General features: G+C 38.2%; 1 protein-coding gene and 1 long non-coding RNA gene across 3 annotated transcripts in view; one reads left to right on the forward strand and one right to left on the reverse strand.

The window, feature by feature from the left end:
- The window catches only part of LOC307163686 (protein NLRC3-like), a 19,920-nt gene extending 3,551 nt beyond the window's left edge, over positions 1–16,369 (forward strand). The window contains exons 2-9 of one of the 2 annotated variants that reach the window (XM_079879873.1): positions 18–89; positions 418–534; positions 1,000–1,116; positions 1,354–1,467; positions 2,759–4,495; positions 9,522–9,695; positions 14,006–14,179; positions 14,502–16,369. In XM_079879873.1, the coding sequence (XP_079735999.1) occupies positions 40–89; positions 418–534; positions 1,000–1,116; positions 1,354–1,467; positions 2,759–4,495; positions 9,522–9,695; positions 14,006–14,179; positions 14,502–14,679 (2,661 nt within the window). In that variant the 5' untranslated portion in view covers positions 18–39 and the 3' untranslated portion in view covers positions 14,680–16,369. The remainder of the gene's footprint in view (positions 1–17; positions 90–417; positions 535–999; positions 1,117–1,353; positions 1,468–2,758; positions 4,496–9,521; positions 9,696–14,005; positions 14,180–14,501) is intronic. The other variant, XM_079879874.1, reaches the window with a different exon arrangement.
- The window catches only part of LOC307163783, a 485,677-nt gene that overhangs the window by 72,925 nt on the left and 386,385 nt on the right, over positions 1–26,367 (reverse strand). The window lies entirely within an intron of this gene.

The raw sequence follows: 26,367 nt of genomic DNA on the forward strand, positions 1-26,367 counted from the left end.
ATCTTTTACCCAAGCAGCTCCATGAAGACTGAATGAATCATGGACGACACACACACATTCAGACATGGAGATTCTTCTCCAGGATTCAGGTACTTCAATCTTCATATGATCTTAATGTTATAGAAGACTCATTTTCTGCACATAACAGGGTGTTGTGTGTGTTTGCCAGGGTTGGTATAGTGATCTGTTGTCTCTATCATATTCTGGTGCCGGGATATACAGTAGTTGGAGACACTCAGGGTCTTTAAACACTGTCCAAAGACACACAGATACAGTAGACAGCTAGATGATATATGACATTATCCTTGGACAGTCTCATCACTCTTCAACACACTGTCTTAATAGACAACCTTCTCATGTGGGATTTATTTTCATGTTAAATCAGCCAAGTTGATTCTTGTCTCTATTCTGTTAAAGTCAGTTTAAGGGTGACAGATCAATCTCACCGGAGTCCAGCTGTGTGTCCATGAAGAGTGACGTGTCTATGATGGAGCCAATGAACTTTAAGGGAAAACACACATCAACTGATCTGAGGTACAACATTTTTGCTTAGACTGACAGAGACCACAGACACACACAAATAATGCATGTATAGCATAATTTGGCAAATATCCATTTATTATCAAAACTCAGACTATTATAAAGCGCTGCAATAGCAGGAGTCGAGCACAGGATCAGGTCTCCTCTCACAGCTGATCCAGAGCTTCAGTCCTGATGTTTGACAGACAGACAGAGAACTTTGAAAAGCGCTGAGCTTGGTTAAGCAACTGTATTTGTAATTAGTTACTTTCCGCATCTAGATATAGTTGGTGCCCTGAGGGTCTCGTCTCACACAGGGTCTTTATACACTTTCCTATTAAAAGAGCACACATCTATGTCAATACACAGGTGAATGATCCTTGTACACTGTAATCTCTCTTCAACATTTTCAGAAGCTTTTCTGCATCTGGATGTAATAAAACCAAAAACAATCCCAATATGAACTCTTTTCTATTGAAGCCAAAGTTGCAGACAGAAATCAATCCCACCGGAGTCCAGCTGTGTGTCCATGAGGAGTGACGCGTCTATGGAGCTTCCAGTAACATTTAAAGGAAAACACACATCAACTGATCTGAGGTACACCATTTTTGTCTAGAGAGACTAGATCAGTTCTTCCCAGATCTTCTCTGGAGCCCCTAACACAACCACGACACATTTTCTTATGTCTCCCTCATATAAAACACCTGTTTCAGCTCATTAGTAGAGACTGCAAGACCCGAATAGACAGATGGATGGATAAATGTAGATAAACCTCATATAGAGACTATCCATGTAAAATGAACTCTATATATTCTTGTCTATATTATATTGAAGTGGATTCCACCAGCAGAGATCACAGGCACCAGAGTCCAGCTGTGTGTCCATGAGGAGTGACCGGTCTATGGACAACATGACATTTAAGAGAAGACAAACATCAACTCAAATGAGGTACAACATTTCTGTCTAGACAGACTCATCCTGATAGTAACTCACTGTACCCAGACTATCCATTATTAATAATAAAGTAAATATATAGTAAACAAAGATAATGTACACAAGCAGGTGAACAGGACACAACAGCGTGTTTTAACATAGACATGAACAATAATCGAGGACAGAACTGAACGGGAGAATATATACACAGAGTAAACGAGGGAACTACTGTAACTAGACACAGGTGGATGAAGGTTAACTAATCAGGGACTAACAAGAACAGATGCAGACGTACGGTTTGTCACTCTTTAATGTGGCGTGACAGATTATTTATCAGACACTTTATCAACCCTTCCTTTAAACGGCAGCAAGAACCAATCAGATCTTTATTGCTAGTTATAGTATGAAATAAACATGAATGAACCATGAACACAAGAATATATGTTGAAATATACGGTACAACTTACTGAAATGTGTTTCAACCATGGAGAGATAAAACAGCTTGTGAACCAAGTAACATTACATTTAACTCAGAAAAGTTATACAATGGTCGTACAGTAGTTCATTACAGTAGTAAGCTAGAAAGAACACTAGAGAGTTATGATCTTAACCTGTTAGGGATGTATTCATTATTTAATGTATATCTAAATCTGTGTCAGTTATATTGTTAATTAAAATATGTTAACTAATTGCAAATAATTAGAAAAATTTGAAACTCAAACTAAAATGTGTTTGCGTCAAAGTGTGAAAATTATGAATCAGGTCACATTTCTATTTCTACTAAAAAGAGTTGATTATTGTTACCATCAGTATTTCAAAGACTTTCACAGTCTATCAACTCTTTCAGGAAGTTCAGGAGCTGCAGGTTATGGAAGTTCATTAAACCGGCCTTCAGATTTTCAGATTAAATTGAATGTTGAATTATTGAATTCAATAATTTGGACATTGTTGCTCATTTTTACCTTTAATATTATAGTAATGATCCAAGTGAAGCAGGCCCACTGTATAGTTTACTGCATTAGATGAGAGGTTTTTCCCTACAAAATGTTCATGTATTTCCAGATTTATTTGAATTGAGAACAGAATCAAATAATGAAATTTATATCAATATCCAATTCCTAGAGGCTTGTGCAAAAGGCCAAATAACAGTTTTACTGATATATAGACCAACAGCACTGTTGCTTGTGTGATATTGTCTAATTATTTAATTAGAGAGTGTTGTTATTTTACTAAAATAAAATTTTATAAAAGAGAATAATTTTACTCTCTTTATGTTGTAATCTGTCAATCTTTCACTGGTCCAAAGCAGATTTAAATCAGATCTGCTGAAGAAGTTTCAGTGTCTGTATGAAGGAACAGCAAAGCAGGGAAACCCAACACTCCTGAATGAGATCTACACAGAGCTCTACATCACAGAGAGTGGAAGTGGAGAGATCAATAATGAGCATGAGGTGAGACAGATTGAGACACAATCCAGGAGAGCAGAAACAGAAGACACACCGATCAAATGCACTGACATCTTTAGACCTTTACCTGGACAAGACAAACCCATCAGAACTGTGCTCACAAAAGGAGTCGCTGGCATTGGGAAAACAGTCTCTGTGCAGAAGTTCATTGTGGACTGGGCTGAAGGGAAAGAGAATCAGGACGTCCAGCTCATATTTCCACTTCCTTTCAGACAGCTCAACTTGATGAAGGACAAAACACTCAGTCTTTCAGATCTTCTTCATGGCTTTTTCCCTGAAACTAAAGAAATGGAAATATCCAGTGGTGAATATAAAGTGTTGTTCATCTTTGATGGTCTGGATGAGTGTCGTCTGTCTCTGAACTTTAAGAGCAAAGTGAAACTGTGTGATATATCTGAATCAGCCTCAGTGGACGAGCTGCTGATGAACCTCATTGAGGGGAATCTGCTTCCCTCTGCTCTCATCTGGATCACCTCCAGACCAGCAGCAGCGGATCTCGTCCCCTCTGAGTGTGTCCATCGAGTGACAGAGGTACGAGGCTTCAATGAGCCACAGAAGGAGGAATACTTCAGGAAGAGAATCAGTGATCAGAGTCTGGCCAATACAATCATCACACACCTGAAGTCCTCGAGGAGCCTCCACATCATGTGCCACATCCCAGTGTTCTGCTGGATCTCAGCCACTGTTCTAGAGGAGATGTTGAGTGAAGCAGAGAGAGGAGAGATTCCCAAGACTCTCACTCAGATGTACACACACTTCCTGATCATTCAGACCAACATCAAACATGAGAAGGACTATGAGAAGAGAGTGAAAGATGAAGACATGATTCTCAAACTGGGGAAACTGGCTTTCCAGCAGCTTGTGAAAGGCAACCTGATCTTCTATGCGGAAGACCTGAGAGAGTGTGGCATTGATGTGACAGAAGCATCAGTGTACTCAGGATTGTGCACTCAGATCTTCAGAGAGGAGTTGGGCTTGTATCAGGGGAAAGTCTTCTGCTTTGTTCATCTGAGCATCCAGGAACATCTAGCAGCTCTATATGCACACATTTACTTTACAAACGAGAACAAACGAGAAATCTTAAACCAGAAGAAATATCATTCATTATCTAAGCTGCATCAGAGAGCTGTGGATGAGGCTTTACAGAGTAAGAATGGACATCTGGACCTTTTCCTGCGTTTCCTTCTGGGTCTCTCATTGGAGTCCAATCAGACTCTTTTACGAGAACTACTGACACAGACTGGAAGCTGCTCCTACAACACAGAGGAAACAGTTCAGATCATCAAACAGAAGATCAGGAAGAATATCTCTCCAGAGAGATCCATCAATCTGTTCCACTGTCTGAATGAACTGGGTGATGATTCTCTGATGCAGGAGATCCAATATTATCTGACATTTGGAGGAATAGGAGGAACCAAACTCTCCTCTTCACAGTGGTCAGCTCTGGTTTATGTGTTGCTGACATCAGAGCAGAAGATGGAGGTTTTTAATCTAGATCAGTTTATTGGAGCCCAAAATACAGCCGATGAAGTTCTTCAGAAGCTGCTGCCTGTGGTTAAAGAGTCCAGATCAGTTCAGTAAGTCACTCTGACAACAATCATTACACTGATGAAACATGATCATATTTATGAGTTTAGCATGTGCTTTCATACCAAAGCAATACTGTAAAATGAGAAATTTATATATATCTTAGGTAACCCTTTACAATAACAGTACATGAATAATCATGTACTAATCCCTGAATTAATAGTTATTTCGACATGAACTCATGATTAGCAAAGATATGAACTAATCATGAACCAATGTAGAGCTATAAAGAGTAATAGAGTGTCATAAGGATTCACACATGAATAACAGAAGCCTTAACTGTTAGTACATGTTTGATAATTAATGCATTAATTAACATATAGGGGTAAACTAAATCAACCAGGCTAAAAAATAAACAAGTACTCTGAATTTGAATTAAACATGATTTAATACTCATTTAATTATTTAAGTATCAACGTTGTCTGTTTCTCTCCTGTGATGAATAATGAATGATATACAAAAAGAATATACAGGGTTTCCCATACATAAGGTTTACCTGAGCGGCCCAGGAAAATACAATTCGAAATCCAATTTAGGATTTGTAAAATGCGTAAAATATTTTGTTTTGAGAGAGAGAGAGAGAGAGAGAGAGAGAGAGAGAGAGAGATGCATGCATGAATTTTGATATGGCCGACACACGACCAAAGAGACGACGCTCCGATGAACAAATAACAAAGAATAGGGAAAAGGAGAAGGAACGCGAAGTCCTGAATTTACATCGGAAAAAAACAATCAAAAGGTGGCGCCGGCAGAAGGGCTCCCAATCCGACGTTCAGGAGGCTCAGTTTCTGCTGGACGGGGTAAATCCAGTTGTTTTTTCTAAATGGTTCATGACTGTTTCAGGAAGCACGGAAGAGAGGGGGAGGGGACGGTATGAGGAGGGAGGGTCGCGCTAGCCTCCATTTTGTTTGACAATACTTCAAACATCAACTAGAAGTGACGTCACCCAACATCGCTTAGAGCAGCTTTAACTAGAAGGAAGAGATGATCGGTTCACGAGCAGCTTTAACTGAGGCTAGAGCGATCTGTCAGACACATTAAAGAGCCACAAAACGGTATTTATCGTTTAAATTTCTTTAAAAAATGACCAACTTTGAAGGGTGAGACTTTGTGTTTCATATCAAAAGTAGCCTGGTCTGTCCTGTCTGTCAGCGTGTTGTCAGTGTGTTGTTGGTGGACTCTCTGCTCCGCCATGTGTTTTCTCCGCTCTGCGTGAGATCATGGTGTGGCGTGAGAGAGGCGTGGCTTGTTGGACATAGCAACAGTAACTAAAGGGGGCGGGTCTTTGCGAATGTTCAATTGTCATGTCACTATAGATCTTTGTTTGTATCTTTAAACTAACTTTGCAAGTGACCTCTGTATATTACTTTCTGCCCTTGGTATGTGTATTGCTTTTAACATCCTTCTACGTAGGCTACCCACTTCTCTACAGTCACACCTTTTTCAGTAAGAGACAATATTTGCCCCCTTGAATCAATTTTCCAGTGCATTTTTTACTTTTACAAATACCTTTATAAATTAAATAATGCTTTAAATAAAAATAAATAGAGAAATATGCAATGATGGTTAAAACGAAGTGATACTTTTAAATATTAAATTAAAACCACCAGTAGGTGGCAGTAAGTCACTGTCTTTATGAGTGAGTCATCGAGTTATTAAATCATTCAGTAACGAAGCAAATAGCTAGCCTGGCTAACGTCAGACCAAGTCTCATTTGAGACTTGGTCTGGGAACTACGTGTGCATTTTCTCGTATTTGAGGCGTGGTTTACGAATGCCCAGAGTCGTTTATTGGGCGCTATGAATGTCTATCAAATGCGCCTGTATGTAGCTCATAGCCAATCGCTTCAATTATACTAGATGACGTATGTAGAGTGAGAGAAATTCGACAAGGAAAAAGACGATGGGTCAAAGATTTATTTGTACACGATGGCGTTTGTTTTGTTTTGAAACGGTTTTGAATATTACCGTTTGTGCAAGATAAACATGAGGGTAGAAGGTAACGTCGAGTCTGATATAATCAAACTGCTTCGGTCGTCATCATCTTGCTGCTCCCTCCCCGTTCTGTGATTGGTTCCCTTTTTCAGGGGAAAATTTGGTCCATGGTGTCCAGACTGCCTAGCAGCGTGAATAAAATCGCGCTGTGAGCAAGGCAGTATGGGGAAACCCAGGCTAGCAAATAGCTGTATTTATGAATGAATGCTGCTGTTCTGCTGTGGCTTTCGTTAAAGTTGATATTTTGTTGAAAAAAAAAAATACTGACAAAACTGTTTAAAATGAACACCACTTAATATTAACACCTTTCGTTTGTTGAACTGTTGTATAAAATCAATGTCACATTTGCATTCGTGTGGATATTCGTATAATGTGATTAACATTAAACAGGAACTCACACAGGGTTTTTGATCGAAGAGAGTTTAAATCTTAAATCGATCTCTATGCACAGTCTTTGTCTATATTTGTTCTTAATGCTAGTAAGTGCTAAATCCCCACTTTTACAAAGGTACATGGTCGAGAACGGCAGTATAGCGCGATTTGCCAAGGCAACATAATCTGAACTCACAAAGTTGGTCATCCACACTGCTTGTGTGAATGCAGTCATTTTTGACCGCAAAAGATGAGGTAATTTGATCAGATGTCATGCATTTACAGCATTTTACCTGACAGAGATACATACTCCGTTTTAATGTTATTTTAAGGTGGGGTAGAATTAAATCAATGGCAAAATTCAGCATTTTGTTCACGTACCCCCTTCTGTAACCTCACCGATCTTTGTAATAGTTAGAGAAAGTTAGGCATTTTTTTTGCCAATCTGCCAAAAAATTTCTTACCAATAGCTTTTTTTACCATGTGTTCTTATAGGTGTCTAGTAACACCTCCCAATTTATCCACGGCCAAATCCTCGGGGAAACGCCTGGAGAGGCGATCAAAGTTGGGGTGCCCAGACGGCCTGGATAAAAATAATGCATTTTTAATTTTTTTTTTTTTTTTACCAATATTACCTTTTGAGATGTCTAACTAGGGGTTTTTAGGGGTGCTGAATCTATCCCAGCCATTAGTTTTGAGTAAAAATTACTCCAAGTCCATAAAAATCCATAAAAAGTGGTTTTATTGAACAATTACAAAACAAATGAGGTTTTATTAACAAAGTTTGGGTGGAGCACGTTCACAATAATTAACACAAGTGGAGAGCACTCAGCAATCAATGGTAAGAGGTATATATACATTCAGCTGTCTCACCTCAATCCATTGACAGTTTTGCAGCATCCCCCCACCACCCCTTCTCCACACTTCTAGTCCTAAACACTTACATATGGGGGGAGTACTCTGGGTTCGGGCTGAACTCCGAGCTCGGAGCCCTCCCTCCGGACAGCACGCCAAATACGCATTAAACTTTACCCCCTCAAATTTTATGTAAGTGTGAACTCGTGAAAACTTACTAAAACAGTTTGAAATTTAACAAACCTCATCCAACTCCCCTACATCACCCTCACTTCTGTTATCATCTGGCTGGTTGATGTTCTGGCAAGAGTTACCATGACAGTTCCCACAAACAGAAATATGCTTGACGCCTTGCTTTTTACAGCAACACCTGAGAGTGTCACAGTCCCCTGCCCAGTTGCAGCTGACAAACTTCTATCTGTGGTGTCGTTACAAGCAAGGCAGCATTAGAAAGCTCAATGTGGCTTATAATGACAGCATGAGGCTGCTGCTAAGAGCTCCAAGAGACTCCAGTGCAAGCCATATGTTTGTTAGTGTTGGGGTACCTACCTGTGCTGCAGTTTTATGTAACTTGACGTATAGATTTATGGGTAGGCTGTCTGAGTCAAAAAATGACCTAATCACTGTGTTGGTTAACCCTGGACGAAGTTCTGTAAGATTTTTGTCCAGACTGTGGAACCACTGGCGTACATGTCTGTATGTTAGACACTGAACACTGTTTTTATTTTATTTTTATTATATTATTATTTTTATTTTGTGTGTATTACTATGTATGTGCATTGTATTGTATTATTGATCCCTCTGGGTCTGAAATAAAAGTTTAAGTAAGTAAGTAAGTTTGTTTCTATTTCAGATCAAAACTGACATGTGAAATAAACTTCAAGGAGAACACCTTGCTGCACGCTTAAGCATTAGTAAACGGACCTGCCCCTGAAGCCCATCCATACAGGCAGGCCTTAGAAAGTTGCTTTCAAAGCAGAGAAAAATTAATTGCTCAGACAGAAACGGTCAACTTTGTAAATAGTTTTCATTATGAAAATATTTGTTCAAGCTTGTAGTAAAATTTTATGAATTTATGCATAATATGAATTTCTACATTATTTCTAAATTATTTGTTAAGGATATTGAGTATTGTCTGTAATAAATAGTTCATAAACCTCTGTTTGACTAGTTTATTCTGAACCCGCTCAATAAGCGCCGCTTCGCCCTGCCCACCACAAGCACATTCTCAACCTGTGGGAAACACTGATATATGCAAATAAAGTTTACCATCAAGTCACTGAAAAGGATGTTTAATCTTCATTAGATTCTTTCCAAAGCTTCTAAGGTCATTTTACTTTTGATAGTTTTTGATAGTGTTTTATGGTGCGTATTTCTAGACACTTTTATCCTTATGTTGATTATTCTCAGGTTAGGTAAAGTACATCAAATCTGTCCTAAATCACAAGCATCTGAATTTTCATACTCACAATCTATAGGTCAGAAGACTTCTTCATGTTCTGTTCAGTTCAGTTTTTTATAAATCAAAGACTTTTGGCTGGCAAGCTTCTTAGTTTCAATTAAATATAGTTTTATTATTTACAGGTTAACTAGATTACGAAAAGGCATACTCGTAACAGGACAATTGCATATTTTCCACAACAATAGTTATAAGCATGATTGGATGATGTGAAGAGGCGACAACTGCTTTCATACACAAATCTGTTGAGGAGAAAGGAGAAATTCATATATATCTTATCATTTATATCAGTGTTTCCTGAACTGAGAGACTGAAGAGTGTCATTGTTCTCTACAGGTTGAGGTATTGTGGTGTAACATATAAAGGCTGTGCTGCTCTGACTTCAGCTCTGAGATCAAACCCCTCACACCTGAGAGAACTGGATCTGTCTGAGAATAAAGTAGGAGATTCTGGAGTCAAGCAGCTTTCTGATCTACTGCAGGATCCTCACTGTAAACTGGAGAAACTGTGGTAAGATTTATAAAAGTCTCAACAGTAGGGATGGGCGATATGGCCTAAAAAATTTATCACAATAATTTCAGGCATTTATTGCGATAACGATACATATGACAATAAATTATTTTCTTCTGTAAAATATCAGATTATGTTATGTTTAACCCTTATGTGCTGTTGGGGATGTTTTCATCCACTATGGGGTATTTTTGAGTCTAAATTTGGCCATAACTTTTTCTGTGTTTCAGCAAATGGAATGATTTTTGGTGACAAATCTTATTTTGACACATATTTTTGGAAAATGCTTTGAAATTTTTAAAAAACTCAACAGTACACTGTAGGCAAATTTACTACCCTTTCGTTATGTTCGTGGCTGAAAACAGCCACTACTTTAAACTGCTGTAAAAATGTATCAGATAAATATTTTTTTCAATTTTTTTTGCATAAATCTATTAATCAACCTCAGTCCTGCTCAAAAATACTAAATGTTTAAAAAAAAATCAGGATTTTAACTCTTTAATTGCCAAATTCGTAAATGATGTCACTGATTTGGGGAAAAACACACAAAATGACTCATTTTCAATATAAAATGTGATTGTGGACTGGATTTTTTTTTACCTTTTATCACAGTCTTGGACATGTCAAAGATTAGAAACAACATTGGTTTTGATGCATTGTTAGTTTTTGTGCAGCATCAGATTTTAACTTTTTCTCCCTCATTTACTGTTCGTGGCTGTTTTTGCCCCATTGACTTCCATTATAACCACATTTTTTGATTGCAAAGCCATGACACCATATAATCATGCATTTTTGATTGTTGGTGGTTTTCCCTGTTGGGAAGAGGTAAAATTTGTAATTTTTACTGTTGATAACCAGGTGGAACCATTAACCCTTTAGATAGGCCTGTGCAAAAAAAGCTTAGTTTCTGGCTTTTACATGGAGTTATATGGAGTATAATAGCATAATAAAGTGTAAGTGTGTGTGTGTGTGTGTGTGTGTGTGTGTGTGTGTGTGTGTGAACTCACCTTGATGCATCTGAGAAAATCAAAATATGCACCTCAGCTCTCAGAACTACAGTACATGGAGTAAACAAAAACAAAGTAAGTGTATTTATGCATCTGCTGCCTTTTGATGGTGAGAAATGCAAACTAAGCAAAAACAAAGAGCTGAGGTGCATATTTTGATTTTGCATCAAGGTGAGTTCATACACACACACACACACACACACACACACACACACACACACACACACACACACACACACACACAAACACACACTTTATTATGCTATTATACTCCTTATAAACTGCATATAACTCCATGTAAAAGCCAGAAACTAAGCTTTTTTTTGCACAGGCCTATCTAAAGGGTTAATGGTTCCACCTGGTTATCAACAGTAAAAATTACAAATTTTACCTCTTCCCAACAGGGAAAACCACCAACAATCAAAAATGCATGATTATATGGTGTCATGGCTTTGCAATCAAAAAATGTGGTTATAATGGAAGTCAATGGGGCAAAAACAGCCACGAACAGTAAATGAGGGAGAAAAAGTTAAAATCTGATGCTGCACAAAAACTAACAATGCATCAAAACCAATGTTGTTTCTAATCTTTGACATGTCCAAGACTGTGATAAAAGGTAAAAAAAAATCCAGCTCAAAAATGTGCAGATTTGGAGAAATATTGATAGATTCTCATAGGTTTACATCAGATTTCTATTGACAGGAATAATATTTATTGAATTTATACCCAAATGCGTCGATGTAATCATTATGAACGCTGCACGCTAATTTACTGTGTTTTCAATTCATACCAATAGCCTGAGGGCGCTATTATGCACAATAATAGTCCATATATGGAACATGAAGAAGAGCCATAATCATGTGACATTCCAGGACGTCACTGATACACACAAAGCTACAGAGATCGCTGTAACATGCAGATAAAGATGTTTTGAAGACAATAAACATGATTGCAATGATATTTGATTTACCTGTGTTTTTCAAGCCATGCCAGGTATTTTCATAATAATAGATTATATTTATAATGTAATGCTAATCTATATAGACTATCATCATTGTGCAGAAGACTATCAAATAGTATATTTTCTGTCTGATTTTTTTATCTGATGCCAAATTAGATCACAGAAGATTATTTAAAATACTTGACTTGCGTTTTAAGTAAGTTTGAAGCACAAACATGGTTTTAATCTCATAAATTGTCATGTATTGATGGTGTGCTAAGCTAACATGCTAGCTAGCTCTAGGTGCTTCTATCTTGAAAAACATTCAACTAAATACAGAGTTTTAGACTTATCATCTTCATATTTTAAATGTAATATGGTCAGACATGTGGCTTTAGCTGCAGTGCATTTCTAGATTGCTACAGTGCCAACTTCAATTTTATTTTCATGAATATGTTTCATAAAAATAAATTTCTAATAACTTTACAAAACTTTGAAGCTATTTATAACTATTTTTTTCATTATGACAATAATTAATTCTACATTTACAATAAACTGCCAGGTGTCAGCTTTCAAATGAGATCATACTTGTGCTTTTAGTACAAAGGGTTCATGAACTGTATCTGTTTCAGTTTGGGTATGTCATTTCTGGGGATTTTTCAAAAGTGGGGTTGCAGCTTAACAGGTTAAGTTGTGTTGTGTCTTGTTTAATTCCATTTTTCTTTATTTAAATTTCCTTTTCTTTTTTTTAATTTAAATTTCCTTTTCTTTTTCTTTATTTAAATTTCGTTTTTCTTTATTTATATTTCGTTTTTCTTTATTTAAATTTCATTTTTTTCTTTATTTAAATTTAGTTTTTATTTATTTAAATTCCTTTTTTATTTATTTAAATTTCGTTTTGTGTGTGTGTGTGTGTGTGTGTATGTATGTGTGTGTGTGTGTGTGTGTGTGTGTGTGTTTTATATCACTAGTGCAGTGTCCGTGCAGTGTCCGTTCTCGGAGCATGTAAGCCCTACTCGCGTGAGGTGTGCCGCTTCCCGCTCGCGCTGTTCAGTAGTTTCTGCAAACTTTGCATATTACGGTAGTTTGCTGCTCATCTGATTTTCTGTAACCAAACCAGTTCCAGATTGTGGAGGTAGCTCCTCGCTTAACAACAAGCTTCTCCTCAGCCTCACGTCCGCCTTCCGCTATGCTTGTTTTCACTCCGCACGTGAGCAGTGAATCGGGCGCGCACAAAACTACGTCATCAACTAGACTTATCGTTATTATCGCGAGGAGACAAATTTTTATCGTGGGGAGAATTTTCAGCGGTATATCGCAAACGATAAGATATCGCCCATCCCTACAACATAGTCCTCTATTTTAATGGTAAATAATGATTGCCATACAAAAAAAAAAAATCTACTGTGAAATTACTAATGGAAATGTTGATTTTTATTTTCATTAGATTCTTTCCAATGTGTCTGAAATAATTTTACAATATTACTGATAGATTAAACATGACTGGATGATGTAAAGATGTGACAGCCGTGTTCATATACAGATATGTTGATGATTTTTGGGTACTTGCATAAAAAAATATTATTTGGTTACACTTTATTTTAAAGGGTAACTAAACCCCTGGTCAGAGCCTGACTTCACCCACTGGCAATATTTGAAAAATGCTGGAAAAGTAGGCAGAGCCCAGTGGAGAGGGGGCGTGCATCTGAGACGTATCTCTTTGCAGGCAAGGGCGTGGTTAGCTGGTACCCTCTGACGTCAGAGTGTACCACAACTTCCAATAGGAAAATTCAACTGCAGTAGCCACTGTTCAACCTGAAGAGGGCAGCACTCAGACGTTTTTACACCATATTTAGTAAAATTAAAATACTTTAAACACAAATGTCAAAAAAATTACTTGAATCAATGAACAGCACTAATAAAGCCCCATTCTTACAGATCATTAACTAAAAAAAGTTGGTTTAGGGTTTAGTTACCCTTTAAGGTGTCATTGTTACAGTGTAATTATATATTTAAGTACTGAGTAATATTAAGCAACTACATGTACTTACTATAGGGTTAGGGTAGGACTAGGATTTGGTTGAGGGTTAGTTACGTGTAATTATGCATAATTTACCTGTTATTACTATGGTAAGTTCATGTAACAGATGTAACAAGGACACTGTTAAATAAAGTGTTATCGAATATTCTTGTAATTTTTATGATATGGAAACTAACTAATCAATCAGTTTGTAGAAACGGGTCTGAACCTTAGACTGGACCTGTTAATGGTGCCGTGGATTAAGTCTCTGATTGTGAAGTTCTGCTTATCTGAGCTGTAGATCCTGAACTGAGAGACTGAAGAGTGTCATTGTTCTCTACAGGTTGTGGTATTGTGGTGTTACAGATGAAGGTTGTGCTGCTCTGACTTCAGCTCTGAGATCAAACCCCTCACACTTGAGAGAACTGGATCTGTCATGGAATAAAGTAGGAGATTCAGGAGTCAAGCAGCTTTCTGAACTACTGCAGGATCCTCACTGTAAACTGGATAAACTGTGGTAAGATTTATAAAAGTCTCAACGTCGTCTGTTTCTCTCCTGTGGTGAATAATGAATGATATACAACAATAATGTATACAAAAAAGGTTTACCATCAAGTAACTGAAAAGGATGTTTAATCTTCAGTGGATTCTTTCCAAAGCTTCTGAGCTCATTTTACATTGAATGTTTTTGATAGTTATAAGATTGGATGATGTGAAGAGGTGTCAAGTGCTTTCATATACAAATCTGTTGAGGAGAAAGGAGAAATTCATATATATCTTATCATTTATATCAGTGTTTCCTGAACTGAGAGACTGAAGAGTGTCATTGTTCTCTACAGGTTGAGGGATTGTGGTGTTACAGATGAAGGTTGTGCTGCTCTGACTTCAGCTCTGAGATCAAACCCCTCACACCTGAGAGAACTGGATCTGACAGGGAATAAACTAAGAGACTCAGATGTGAAGCCGCTCTCTGATCTGAAGGAGGATCCTCATTATAAACTGGAGATGTTACTTTAGTTTCTTAGTTTTCTTTCATTGTGATGGTGGATTACTCACTATAAACAACTGTAATAAGAGTTTAATTCTCTTTAATAGTTTATATAGCAATAATTAAATATTTTCAAGTTTCTTTTTATTTCAAACAATTCAGTATTTTGCTTTTATCATTGTCATTGTCAATTGCAATAAAAGATAATGGTAAATATGTATCACTAGTTTCTTTATCATAAATAAACCTGACCCAGTGACACAGAAAGAGGACAGTCATACACAGGGGCGTCGCACCCGTGGGGGATGTGGGTGTTTTAACACCCACACTTTTCCCGATGAGAGGGTTCAACACCCACACCTTTTCTGCAGGTTTTCCGAAGTTTTGCACAAACGCCTTACTACAGTCGTTCCTCCGTTTCTCTGGCCGCTCTGTGTCTGCGCTCGCTGCGGCTGCCTCCTCTCCCCCTCCCTCTCAAACGTGACACCGGCTTTGAGTGTGACCGGCTGATGATTGGCTGTTCTGCCTTAAGTCCCGCCTCTCTTGGTGTGTTAGATGTATCGCCAGCTCGTGCTGAGGCGGGAACTTGATTCAAGTTACTTGAATGTTTATCGTTATTTACGTCTCCCTTTTCCAGGTACTTTGAATGAGTGTTTATGCTTTGGAGGTTTTTAAATAAGCTTGATATGTGTTTGGGAAGATGTTCTTTTTGTTTTGTTGACATGTCGAGTGTTTTCTGTATTATATTTCGTTTTTTCGACTAATGCTAATTTGGATATTGTTCAGCAGCTAGCTAAATTCAGTTATGTATGTGGTATGTAGTGTATAAAGTAACTGTGATGAAGAAGGCAGGGGATTGACGAGGAAGAGTCAGTCAGTCAGTCAAGTTTATTTATATAGCGCTTTTCACAACACAGGTTGTATCAAAGCAGCTTCACAGTAATGAATTAAAACAATACATCAATGTTTGTTTCTAGTGGAACGTCCACAAGAGGGACAAATTGCCATTATTAAGCAGTGTATTTATGGGTTTATTGCCAGTGCAATTGATTTTGATGTTTTGAGCGTTGTTTGCTGATTAGCTGATTACTTTAGTGGATACTTACCTGTTGTGTTTGATTGTACCTTTTGAGGAGAAAAAAGTGAGAAATCATGACCTTGGGTCTCATTCATGAAACATTCGTAATATACGAGTAAATATGTGAGAGATTTGCGAGACATTCCCGAAAATTCTTCTCCTGATTTACAAATACTTCGTAAACGTCAGATTTGATAGTGACGTGTGTGTGGGTTAATGAATTCCAATCAGTCGTAAATGGGACGCGCGTGCACGCTCATTCTCTCAATTACCATAAATCCCGCCCATTAAATCCCACTGACAACTATAAATGGGCATCATATTATGACACCAAACGAAGGATTTCAACATGTCTTCTCAAAAGCGAATGAAGAAGAGAAATTTCTCAGATGCAGAAATTCAAGTTTTATTATCAGAAGTTCATTCAAAACGCCACATTTTATTTTCAAGCATACGCCTACATAGTGGCGTATCAGGTCCTAAAAAAAAAGGATTTTTTAGGTGCTTTAGGTAAAAATGCTTGGCAGCATATTACAGATGCAGTTAATGGAGTTTCATCTGTTAATCGAACAATCCCAGAAGTGAAAAGAAAATGGTTCGACATGAAGCTTGACTGCAACACTTGTGACTTGCGGACTTGTAAAAAAAAAAAAAATGAATAAACAGCTTGAATATAAAAAAAAAAAAAACAAAAAAAAAAAAACTTTTGAACGTTTTGAACTTTAAAAACGTTTGCAGATGCTATTACTGGCTCTCGTAATAAAAGTAAAAAGAAAAACCGTATGTAATTACTATATAGGCCTATAATATTTTTTCAAAATGCTGTGTAAATATGTACCCGATTAAGGTGAATTAAAATGCAGCCTTATTAATGAGCAAAACGTTCGGATGTTAAACGCACTATTTACGCGTGGCTGGGAGCAGGTGTAGATTTCTTTCGTACCAACTAACATTTGGAAAATACAAACATTTTAATGAATCCGAAAATTTACGCCAGAACCACTTTACACACGCTTTACACAAAAATTCGTTCTGCTCGTGTTTCATGAATGAGACCCATTGTTTGCATATCTGTTGAAGAACTATGAAAGAAAAGCGTATATTATTTTAATGTTTAAAAACAGTAAATTGTTACATTATTTATACCATCAGAGAAAAAGCTTTGTGTGGCCTTTTTTTTATTTATTTTTTTTTTTATAAATATATCTCCCCTCTTCAGGGCGCAAGTAAGCAAAATTTAGCAGTCTCAGTCACAGTCCTGTCAGACCCATGTCACTATCAAGCTTACCACTGTCTTTTTGTCACGCAGTATCATTAAAATGCAGAAAAGAAAGAGGCAGGAGAAGATTGACATATTTTCCAAGAGAAATCCTGTAAGTGAAGTTGAAAGCTGAAAGTTGAAAAATGTTGACATTAAACAACAGTAGCCTATTGTCATTAGATATTGTTTGCATTTATTTCATGATATTACTTTTCAGTATTCACTGAGGTTTGCTAGTGCCACAGCTGTAACTGTTTGACCCTATTCCTTTACCACTGCACCCTTGTTTTGGAGAGAAAGTTGCTGGAGCCATCAGTTTCAGATAGAGCACAGGAAGGTTCACAGGTGAGCAATGAAATGAATATTACAGTTTCTGAAAGAGGTCTATGAAGGAAGAGAGGCCATGCGTGTGTGTTTGTGTAATGTTTGGTGCTTATTTCCATCCCAGGTGCATGCGTGTGTCTGGTGTGTTTATATCAAATTCACAATTTCATTTCAAACGTTTTGATTAGGGTGTATGTGAGGATGTGGCCAGGAGTGAGGAAGACAGAGATGAAGAGGGAGGAAAAAGCAGACCCGAAGCAGACAGGCACGAAGCAGGCAGGTCCGAAGCAGGCAGGCACGAAGCAGGCAGGCACGAAGCAGGCAGGTCCGAAGCAGGCAGGTCCGAAGCAGGCAGGTCCGAAGCAGGCAGGCCAGAAGCAGGCAGGCACGGAGCAGGCAGGCACGAAGCAGGCAGGCACGAAGCAGGCAGGTCTGAAGCAGGCATGTCCGAAGCAGGCATGTCCGAAGCAGGCAGGCCAGAAGAACAGAGTGAGGGAGAGGTCAGAGAGGATAAGGATGAAGATCAAATGGTTGAGAGAGGAGCAGAGAACTCAGACGTGGCTGTTACTCGCCATCAGTTCAGTAAGCCCAATCAACCAGATCCAAAATTAATTGCAAAACAGTCCTTGCCCAAATATACTCTGAGTTTTCAAACTCAGTGGTACCAGAAATTTCCATGGCTCCATGTCAGTCCTGGTGTTGAGGGTGTATTGTGCTTTTACTGCTCCAAAGCCTTTAACTCTGAGACATCACCTCTTGCCAAGAATGCTGATTCAGCATTCATTTCATCTGGGTTTAAAAATTGGAAAAAAGCCCTTGAGCGATTTACTGTGCATGAGAGATCTGATAGTCATAAGACAGCTATGACAACGTACATCTATGAAGATCAATCAGTACAGGTTCAGCTATCTAGTGCAAGTGTGAAACAGCAAGAGGAAGCAAGGGGATGTCTTCTCAAAATCATTGGTGCTGTGCAGATGTTGGCTAGGCAGGGCTTACCTTTTAGGGGCCATGAATGTGGTGAGGGAAATTTTGAACAGGTTCTGAAGTACAAATCAGAGGATGACCCCTCTCTAACCAAGTGGTTGACAGGTGGTAGAAAGGATGTATATACTTCAGCTATGGTTCAAAATGAAATTCTAACTTTGTTCAGCAGCGTGATCATACGCGAAGTAGTTGAAAACATCAGATCACTTCCACACCTTCAGTTCTCTGTGATGATGGATGGGACACAAGACGTGTCTGGAAAAGAGCAAGAGGCAGTGTGTTTGAGATATGTTGACAAGGATTTAGTCCCTCGTGAAAAATGTATTGGTCTTTATGAGGTTTCTTTGACAACAGGAGAAAATCTAGCAAAAGTAGTCATGGATGTTTTGCAGCGCCTAAACTTGCCTATCACTGGGTTGCGTGGCCAAGCATACGATGGGGCCGCAAATATGGCTGGCAAATACAATGGAGCACAGGCCATTGTAAGAAAAACACAACCTCTGGCTCCCTATGTTCATTGTGCTGCCCACTGTGTTAACCTAATTACACAGAGGTCCTGTACTGCCTCAATATTTATACGTAATTCTCTGGATTGGGTCAATGAGTTGGGAGTGTTGTTTGGGCAGTCAGGGAAACTGAAGGACATATTTAAGGGAATTGCAAGGTCTGAGGAGGGTGAGGGTCCATGTCACACTATAAGACCTCTGTGTCCAACAAGGTGGACGGTCCGCACTAGTGCCATCCGAAGTGTGCTAAACCAGTACGAGTGCATAAACAAGGCTTTGGCTGAGATGGCAATGAGTGAGTCTGATGCGGCTAGTAAGGCACAGGGGCTGTATGAGACATTTCAGCAGGGAAATGTTGTCCTTGGTCTTGTGTGTGCTTTGGAGATCACAGGGGAGTTGGAGGTTTTGAATATGTCCCTTCAGAGAAGAACACAGACCCTAGATGGTATGCTTTCAGCTGTTGCCTGTGTTAAGGAAAGTTTCAGCAAAAAGAGAAACACAGAGAGTTTTCAGGCTCTTTACACAAAAGCAACAAGGATGTGTGAGACACTCTATCTCACTCCAATTGCCTCTCCTCGTGTCCGTATCCCACCTCAGCGCTTCACAGGTAGTGCTCCTGCACATGTACATGTGTCCCCTTCTGACTACTACAGGACTGAATTCTACAAAGTTCTGGATGTTGCTGACATGCAGTTTAGAGAAAGATTTGAGCAGGAGGGAATGCAAATGTTAAGGCACCTGGAACAAATTCTCTTAACTGGAAAGATACATGATGTTGTCCAACAGTACCCAGAAATCAACCCAGACATCCTCAAAGTTCAGCTTGCGTTGTTCAGAATGAAGTACAGCTTCCAGTCTAGCACTGAAATTGTTGCTGTTCTTCAACGGATGACCCCAGAGGTCCGTGGTCTCTTTGACCAAGTCGAAACAGTTGCCCGACTCCTCCTTGTGCCTGTGTCATCAGCAGAGTCAGAAAGGAGTTTCAGCCATAGATATCATATAAAGGCTAGATGTCTCGTCCACGCTGCTGGCCAATGGAGGTCGACGTCCGCACACGGCGGCCATCTTACCACAGGGTGCTCGCTCACTCAACATGGTGCATGTACTTTTAAATTTTCTACCGATTTTCAAACGGTTTGGTTTGTTATAAACGTCAGAGATGTAGCTATGAAACTGCATATATATGAATAATTATACAAATGGACTTCCATATGAAAGAAATATAGCCACGGTAATGACGTTTGTAAGAAACCAAACCGTTTGTAAATCCGTCCAGATTTCAGCGAGATAAGAGGATTTGTGTACGTGCTGCTCACTCACCTTAATTCACAGAGCCCTGTGGTAAGATGGCCGCCGGTGATGCCGGAAGTGACTCCGCCTTAAGACATCTAGCCTTTATATGATATCTATGGTTTCAGCAGCCTCCGGAGGCTGAACACATGGCTACGCAGCACCATGACCCAAACCCGCCTCAACAGTGTTGCTGTGTGCCATGTACATAAAGACAAGCTGGACAGGGTAAACAGAAAAAAGATTGCTGAACAGTTTGTCTCCTGTAAGGAGGGCAGAAAGAGCACTTTTGGTTCTTTTAAATGCGAGGTAGTTGGTCATATGTTCATTGGTCAGTTTGGTTGTTGTTGTTTGCATATATATATATATATATATATATATATATATATATATATATATATATATATATATATAGTTCTTAATATATATATATATATATATATTATATATTGTATATCTGGAGTTTGCTGTAACAAAAATAATTTCCCCCTCTGATTATTAAAGTATTTCTGATTCTGATTCTTTAGCAAGTCTACTGTTTTTTTCACTTATTTTATTATTTTCCGTGTTCCGAGTGTGTTTTTATACTTTTCTAGTATCACTAATTTAAATGGGAAGCTTTTTATATCTTTTTTTTTTCTTTTTTCGAAGAACTATACCATACAACATGTTATCAAGAAACAAAAAAAGTAAAAAAAGAAACAGAAAAAGATGGAAATACAAATTACAACAAACAAAACAATTGCCAGGGGGAGGAAAGTATTATACACGCATAAAATCAAATAAATAAATTGCAAAATTTACAAATTTTTAAAGTTCTTACTGCTTTCTTATTCACAGAGTCTCTGATACTGTCAATATAAATACATATTTCAGTTAACAAAACCATAATTTTTTTTTTTTTTTTTATTGCTAAATTTACACTTATGAATGTGAAATTTGGTCAACAGAATAAGTAAATTAATTAAGTAAAAGTACTGTTCTTTTTGGTCAGGATAGTCAGTTAAGCCAAAAATACATCTTCCCATAAGAGTGAAAAATGTTTTAAACACTGAATATTCTCCCTAATAAACCTTTGTTACGACCCTCCTATGACTCGTGCCCATCTAGGGCTTTTTAAGAGGGGAACACATGTAACCAGCCCAGACACGCATCAACAGACCACACTGAGTGAGATGAGAAAACGAGAGACCACTGAATAAAGTGAATAAGTTTAATAAATGTATAATGAATGAATATACCATAACAGAAACCCAACCACAAAGGAAAAAGGGGAAAAACGGATTGTGCCAAACAAAAGAAAATAATATAAGCAAAAAGATTATCTAACACATGAACTTCTAACACTAACTAAAAAGAAAAGGTCAAAGAAAAAGTCTTCAACGTCTAGGACGTCTTAACTAAACTACACTAACTAATAAACATAAATACAATGGGTGGCACAAATCCCTAACTAGTGTTTTTATACAGACAAGGTTACTACGTGTGTACAATGTATGTCACGTGACAATCTTACCTATCCCCTTCTCCTTTCACTCATTTATGAGAAAGTTTTTGGACACAGCCAAAACAAGGAACGAGTGAGCATACATGTGGACAACGTAACGAAAATAAAACACACTTTCTACAACAAAACGTCTCTCTCAAAGGTTCTCATTACAAAGGTTCTCTCAATACAAAGTGCTCTCAATACAAAGTGCTCTAGTCACACTGGCAGCAGCATGGTCTTTAAATATCCGCTTCACCAGGTGTCACTCATCATGCGGCTGCAGATCCCGCCTCCCAAGGCGCGGCCACTCATCTCGTTAGCCTTGACTGACAAGCAATGTAGCCAACCAGCAACAACCTAAGAGATCGAAAGTAAGAGAAAGAGACAGGACGGAAAAAAAAAAAAACACCACACACACACAATACTATAAACGTCCTTACGGACGTTACAACCTTACCCCATAGTGTAACTGAGTGCACAGTGCCAAAATAAGTGCAAGGCAGTTTCCTCATATTCATTACAAAAAGTACAATTTACATTTATTGCTTTTTAAAATTTTGTAAGTAATGACTTGCTGGATAAAATCTGTGAATAAGTTTATAAGAAACTTCTTTAATCTTATTTCTAAGATAGCTTTTTATATCTTGTATGCTATACCTTTTGTACCCTTCTGTCGTTTTTTCATCGAATTTTTTCGTCGAATTTTGTATTCATCGTTTTTATTGTTAATAAACAAACCACATCCATCCCCCCCACTTTTAAAAAGCTTGCTACGCCCCTGGTCATACAGGATTATAGATAAGGGTCAAGGGTCATCGTTCATGGTGACTTAGAAGCAAAATCAAAATCTGAATGTTTAAAAACAGCTTTAACAATCGTGTATCTCAGTATTATATAATAATCTCTCACTTAATCATCCAAGTAGTTGTTCTAAAGTTGATAATGCAATAATGTCGCACACATTTGACTGTCTGTGTTTTACTTACAGGTTTAGATGTTAGTCTGACCTTCTCTGGATCAGCTGATGGAGAATAAAGAGCCTCTACAGACACAATCACATTCAACAGAATCAACAGACACAAACCCACAGTGATCATCACACACACAAGTGTGTGTAACTTTACAGAATGATCCAATCCTTCATCCAAAGTCAAACAAGGAAACCTTCAACCAGATGAACTGGATAAATATTCTGAATGTTCAGATCCAATCTGACCTCTGACCTGTAATGCCTGAATCATAATCACACACTGTTTGTTCGTTGGCCAGAGGAGAACTGAGTGACTGAGTCTGGTTTCTGCCAAGGTTTCCTTCTCCATTCTGTCACTGATGGAGTTTGAGTTCCCCGAACTCAAGCCCGTCCGAACTCTCACTGCCTTATGTGACCAACAGACTGTAAAGGTGGCACGCAGGATTATTAATGACCCCTCTCACATCCTGTTTTCGGAGTTTGAGTGGCTACCCTCGGGATGTAGACTCCGTTGTCCGCTTTGTCGGACACAGAGGAGGAAAGCAACCTTCATCCCGAAGGCTGTCCAGCTTATGAACGTTAACAGGAACAAATTATTTTTATCTGCTTTTTTCGCATTCTGATTTTATGTATGATGATATGTGGTATGTAGTGTGTGGTTGTGCAGTGTGCCTGTGTAAGCTACTGTATTGTGCCCTTTTAAATTTCCCCCTGGGGACAAATAAAGTGCTTTGAATTGAATTGTTCCTGCCACTGTCGCCTCTGGCTTGCTTAGTTGGAGACACTTAATATTCAACAATATTATTGATCTGCATTGACACCATTATATGAGAACTGAACTGAGCTGGACGATGACATCACGGTTTTCTCCAGAGCAGCTGTATAGATAAATGAACTAAAGTAATAACTTTTTACAACAGAAATTAATCAACACTGAACTTATTTAAGCTGGACTATGACACTATTTTCTTCTAGATCTGTTGTACAGCAGGAACAAACTTTGTTGCATTATTTTCCTGTTATCACTGTAAAGCTGCTTTGAAAACATCTGTATTGTAAAAAGCGCTGTATAAATAAAGGTGACTTGACTTTTGTTTCTACAGAAGTGACATTTATACTGCAAACGCTCTACTACAAACATCTCCATATATAATATTTATTTAATGATTTAATGTGAGTAATTCAGCCCACCAAACATATTTAAATGCCTTTGATTATAGTAACATTCATAATTAAATCATCTATTGTCTTTTTTTTTTTTTTTTTTTTTAAAGCAATGATACATCGCCACTTTTAAGTGTCAAATCACACCAGATTTGTCTGGGGTCGAGTAATGAAACCCATGCCCAGCTCGAGGGGCGGCACGAAGTCAATGTAATGACTTCAACGTCACAGCGCTGTTGTCATATGTTTAGCTCACCTCTGGCATCACCTCATTTATATGTGATTACAAGAATGCATAAAACAACTATATTCTACGATCTTGGTTCTTGTTCAGATGCTCAGGGCACTGTTTATCCACAGAAACAGGCAGATGGAGTAATATTCCAGTGACAGAGAGATTCTGTAATTATTGTAATCTAACTATGAATACCTATGTGACTGAAGACGAGAAGCATTTCTTGTAAGACTTTTCTTTGTATGTAGATTGCGTAAGAAATATTTGGGTGATCTCACACTAGTTGGTGATGTTTGTATTGATGTGTCACAGGTCTGTGAGTCGAAGCATGCATGGAGATTGGCATCGTATATATCATGGAATAAAGAAAAATTGACAAAATATCATGTTTACGTCACATTTCAGAGCATTTCTATTAATTTTCCATGAAATTATGCAATTATTGTGATGTGAGGAGGTTTGAGCGATCTCTGCGTCTCACTATAATGTGTTCCCTTTCGAGGAAACTCGCGTTGCGTCGATGATGCTTTGGGAACGCCTCTGCGTGATCGCGTCTGAAGCACGCATGTCAACTATTCTGATTTTGTTTTATGCTTTAAGTTGAACATTTTGTGAATTGAATGTTGTATTTTGATAAATACTTAAGAATACCCCCCTGTTCTGTCATTATTTTGTGCCAATAGGTTTTGCTTAGTCTTATGTAACTTTATTACTCTGAGTTTGATTAACTTAAACCATTTAAGACAATCGATTTCCTATAGTTGTTAAGACTTAGTTACCGAATTCAAACTGAGTGGATAAAATTAACCTTAAATGTTTAAGTTGAGTTTACTCTAAAGATTGACTAAACCAACCGTTACAAACCTCTTACGTTGAGGGAGAATAAGGAATGCAACATCAAAACACTGAACGTGTAGCGGAAAACAATCTCACACAAACCAGTCAAATTTAGGTAAAGTGATAATTTATTACAGTGAGATACGAGATGAAAAGAGGAATACCCCAAGATACTTATTTACATAAATGTACAACTTACATACAAATATTAACCAAGGAAAAGGTTCACAATAGAACGAGGAAAAGAGAAAAGAACTAGACTGTGCCAAATCAAATAAAGAAACAAAACAAACCAATCTTACTATATATAAACAAAATCAATTTCTAATCTAACTAAAATCAACATTCACCAAAAACCCAAAATTAAAACAAAAGAAAAGATCTTCAGCGTCAAAGACACCCTAAATAAACTCTTACTACAAACCAGAAAACACAAAGAATCTCACGTGTCGCTATACTAGTCTTTTATACACAACTGACAAATCAGTGTGGCACATGTATATCACGTGATGTAACGAACTGCTCCGAGACACGAAGGTTGAGGATCCAAATACAGTGTTTTAATGAAAGGGTAATCCACAATTGAAGTAAAAGACAGGCAAAAGGTCAGAGCACAGTAAAGCAGCCCAATCAAACAAACAAACAAATCCAGAGGGTGAGACAGGAACGGAAAAACCAGAAACATGGAAAACAGTGTTATACGTACAAGACTTTGCAGGGAATGAATGTGAAAACCAGGCTATAATAGGGCGAGTTAAACAAGGTAATGAGCAGAGGTGTGGACTCGAGTCATGTGACTTGGACTCGAGTCAGACTCGAGTCATGAATTTGATGACTTCAAACTCGACTCGACAAAATGTACAAAGACTTGCAACTCGACTTGGACTTTAACATCAATGACTCGTGACTTCACTTGGACTTGCGCCTTTTGACTCGAGAAGACTTGCTACTTCCCATGAAAACTGAGGAAAAAATGTTCACACGGCCGCGCTGCTCTGTTTATCTGCATCTGTGAAAAAATGTGCACCACCTGTATGCATGCAGAGAGCGCGCGCGCTGCCTGCATGACATCCAATCACTGTAGTCCCACGTTGTTTTGATTCGACAGCATCTAAGCAGGCACATTGCAAGACAACCAATGAAGCGCAACAACGCATGCTACGAATTTGAACGAACGCTAAGCACCTTATCGGATGTACCGTAACTTACTAGCTGCTACATAGCTGCCAACTCTCACGCATTCACCGTGAGACACACGCAATTGACACTTTTCACATGCTCTCACGCCACACATCCATTTTCTCACGCACAGAAAAATCGCGAATCAAAGAGGACACGGAGACCGACAGACTAAACAGAGCAGGTTACTTATGATATAAAAAAAAATCTCTGCTCTCAGATTTTGTCACTTTTATTACGAAATTCAGACAATAAATACCATTTTGGCGCTTGTAAATGTGACACGACAGATCCCTAGCGGCACGTGAACTGATCATCTCTAGCTGATAGTAAATAACGTTAAACACGAATGAACACTGTTGAAAGATACAGTACAACTTACCGAAATGTATATTCC

This window comes from Squalius cephalus (genome assembly GCF_949319135.1).
Source record: "Squalius cephalus genome assembly, chromosome: 8".
NCBI classification, from domain to species: Eukaryota; Metazoa; Chordata; class Actinopteri; order Cypriniformes; family Leuciscidae; genus Squalius; species Squalius cephalus.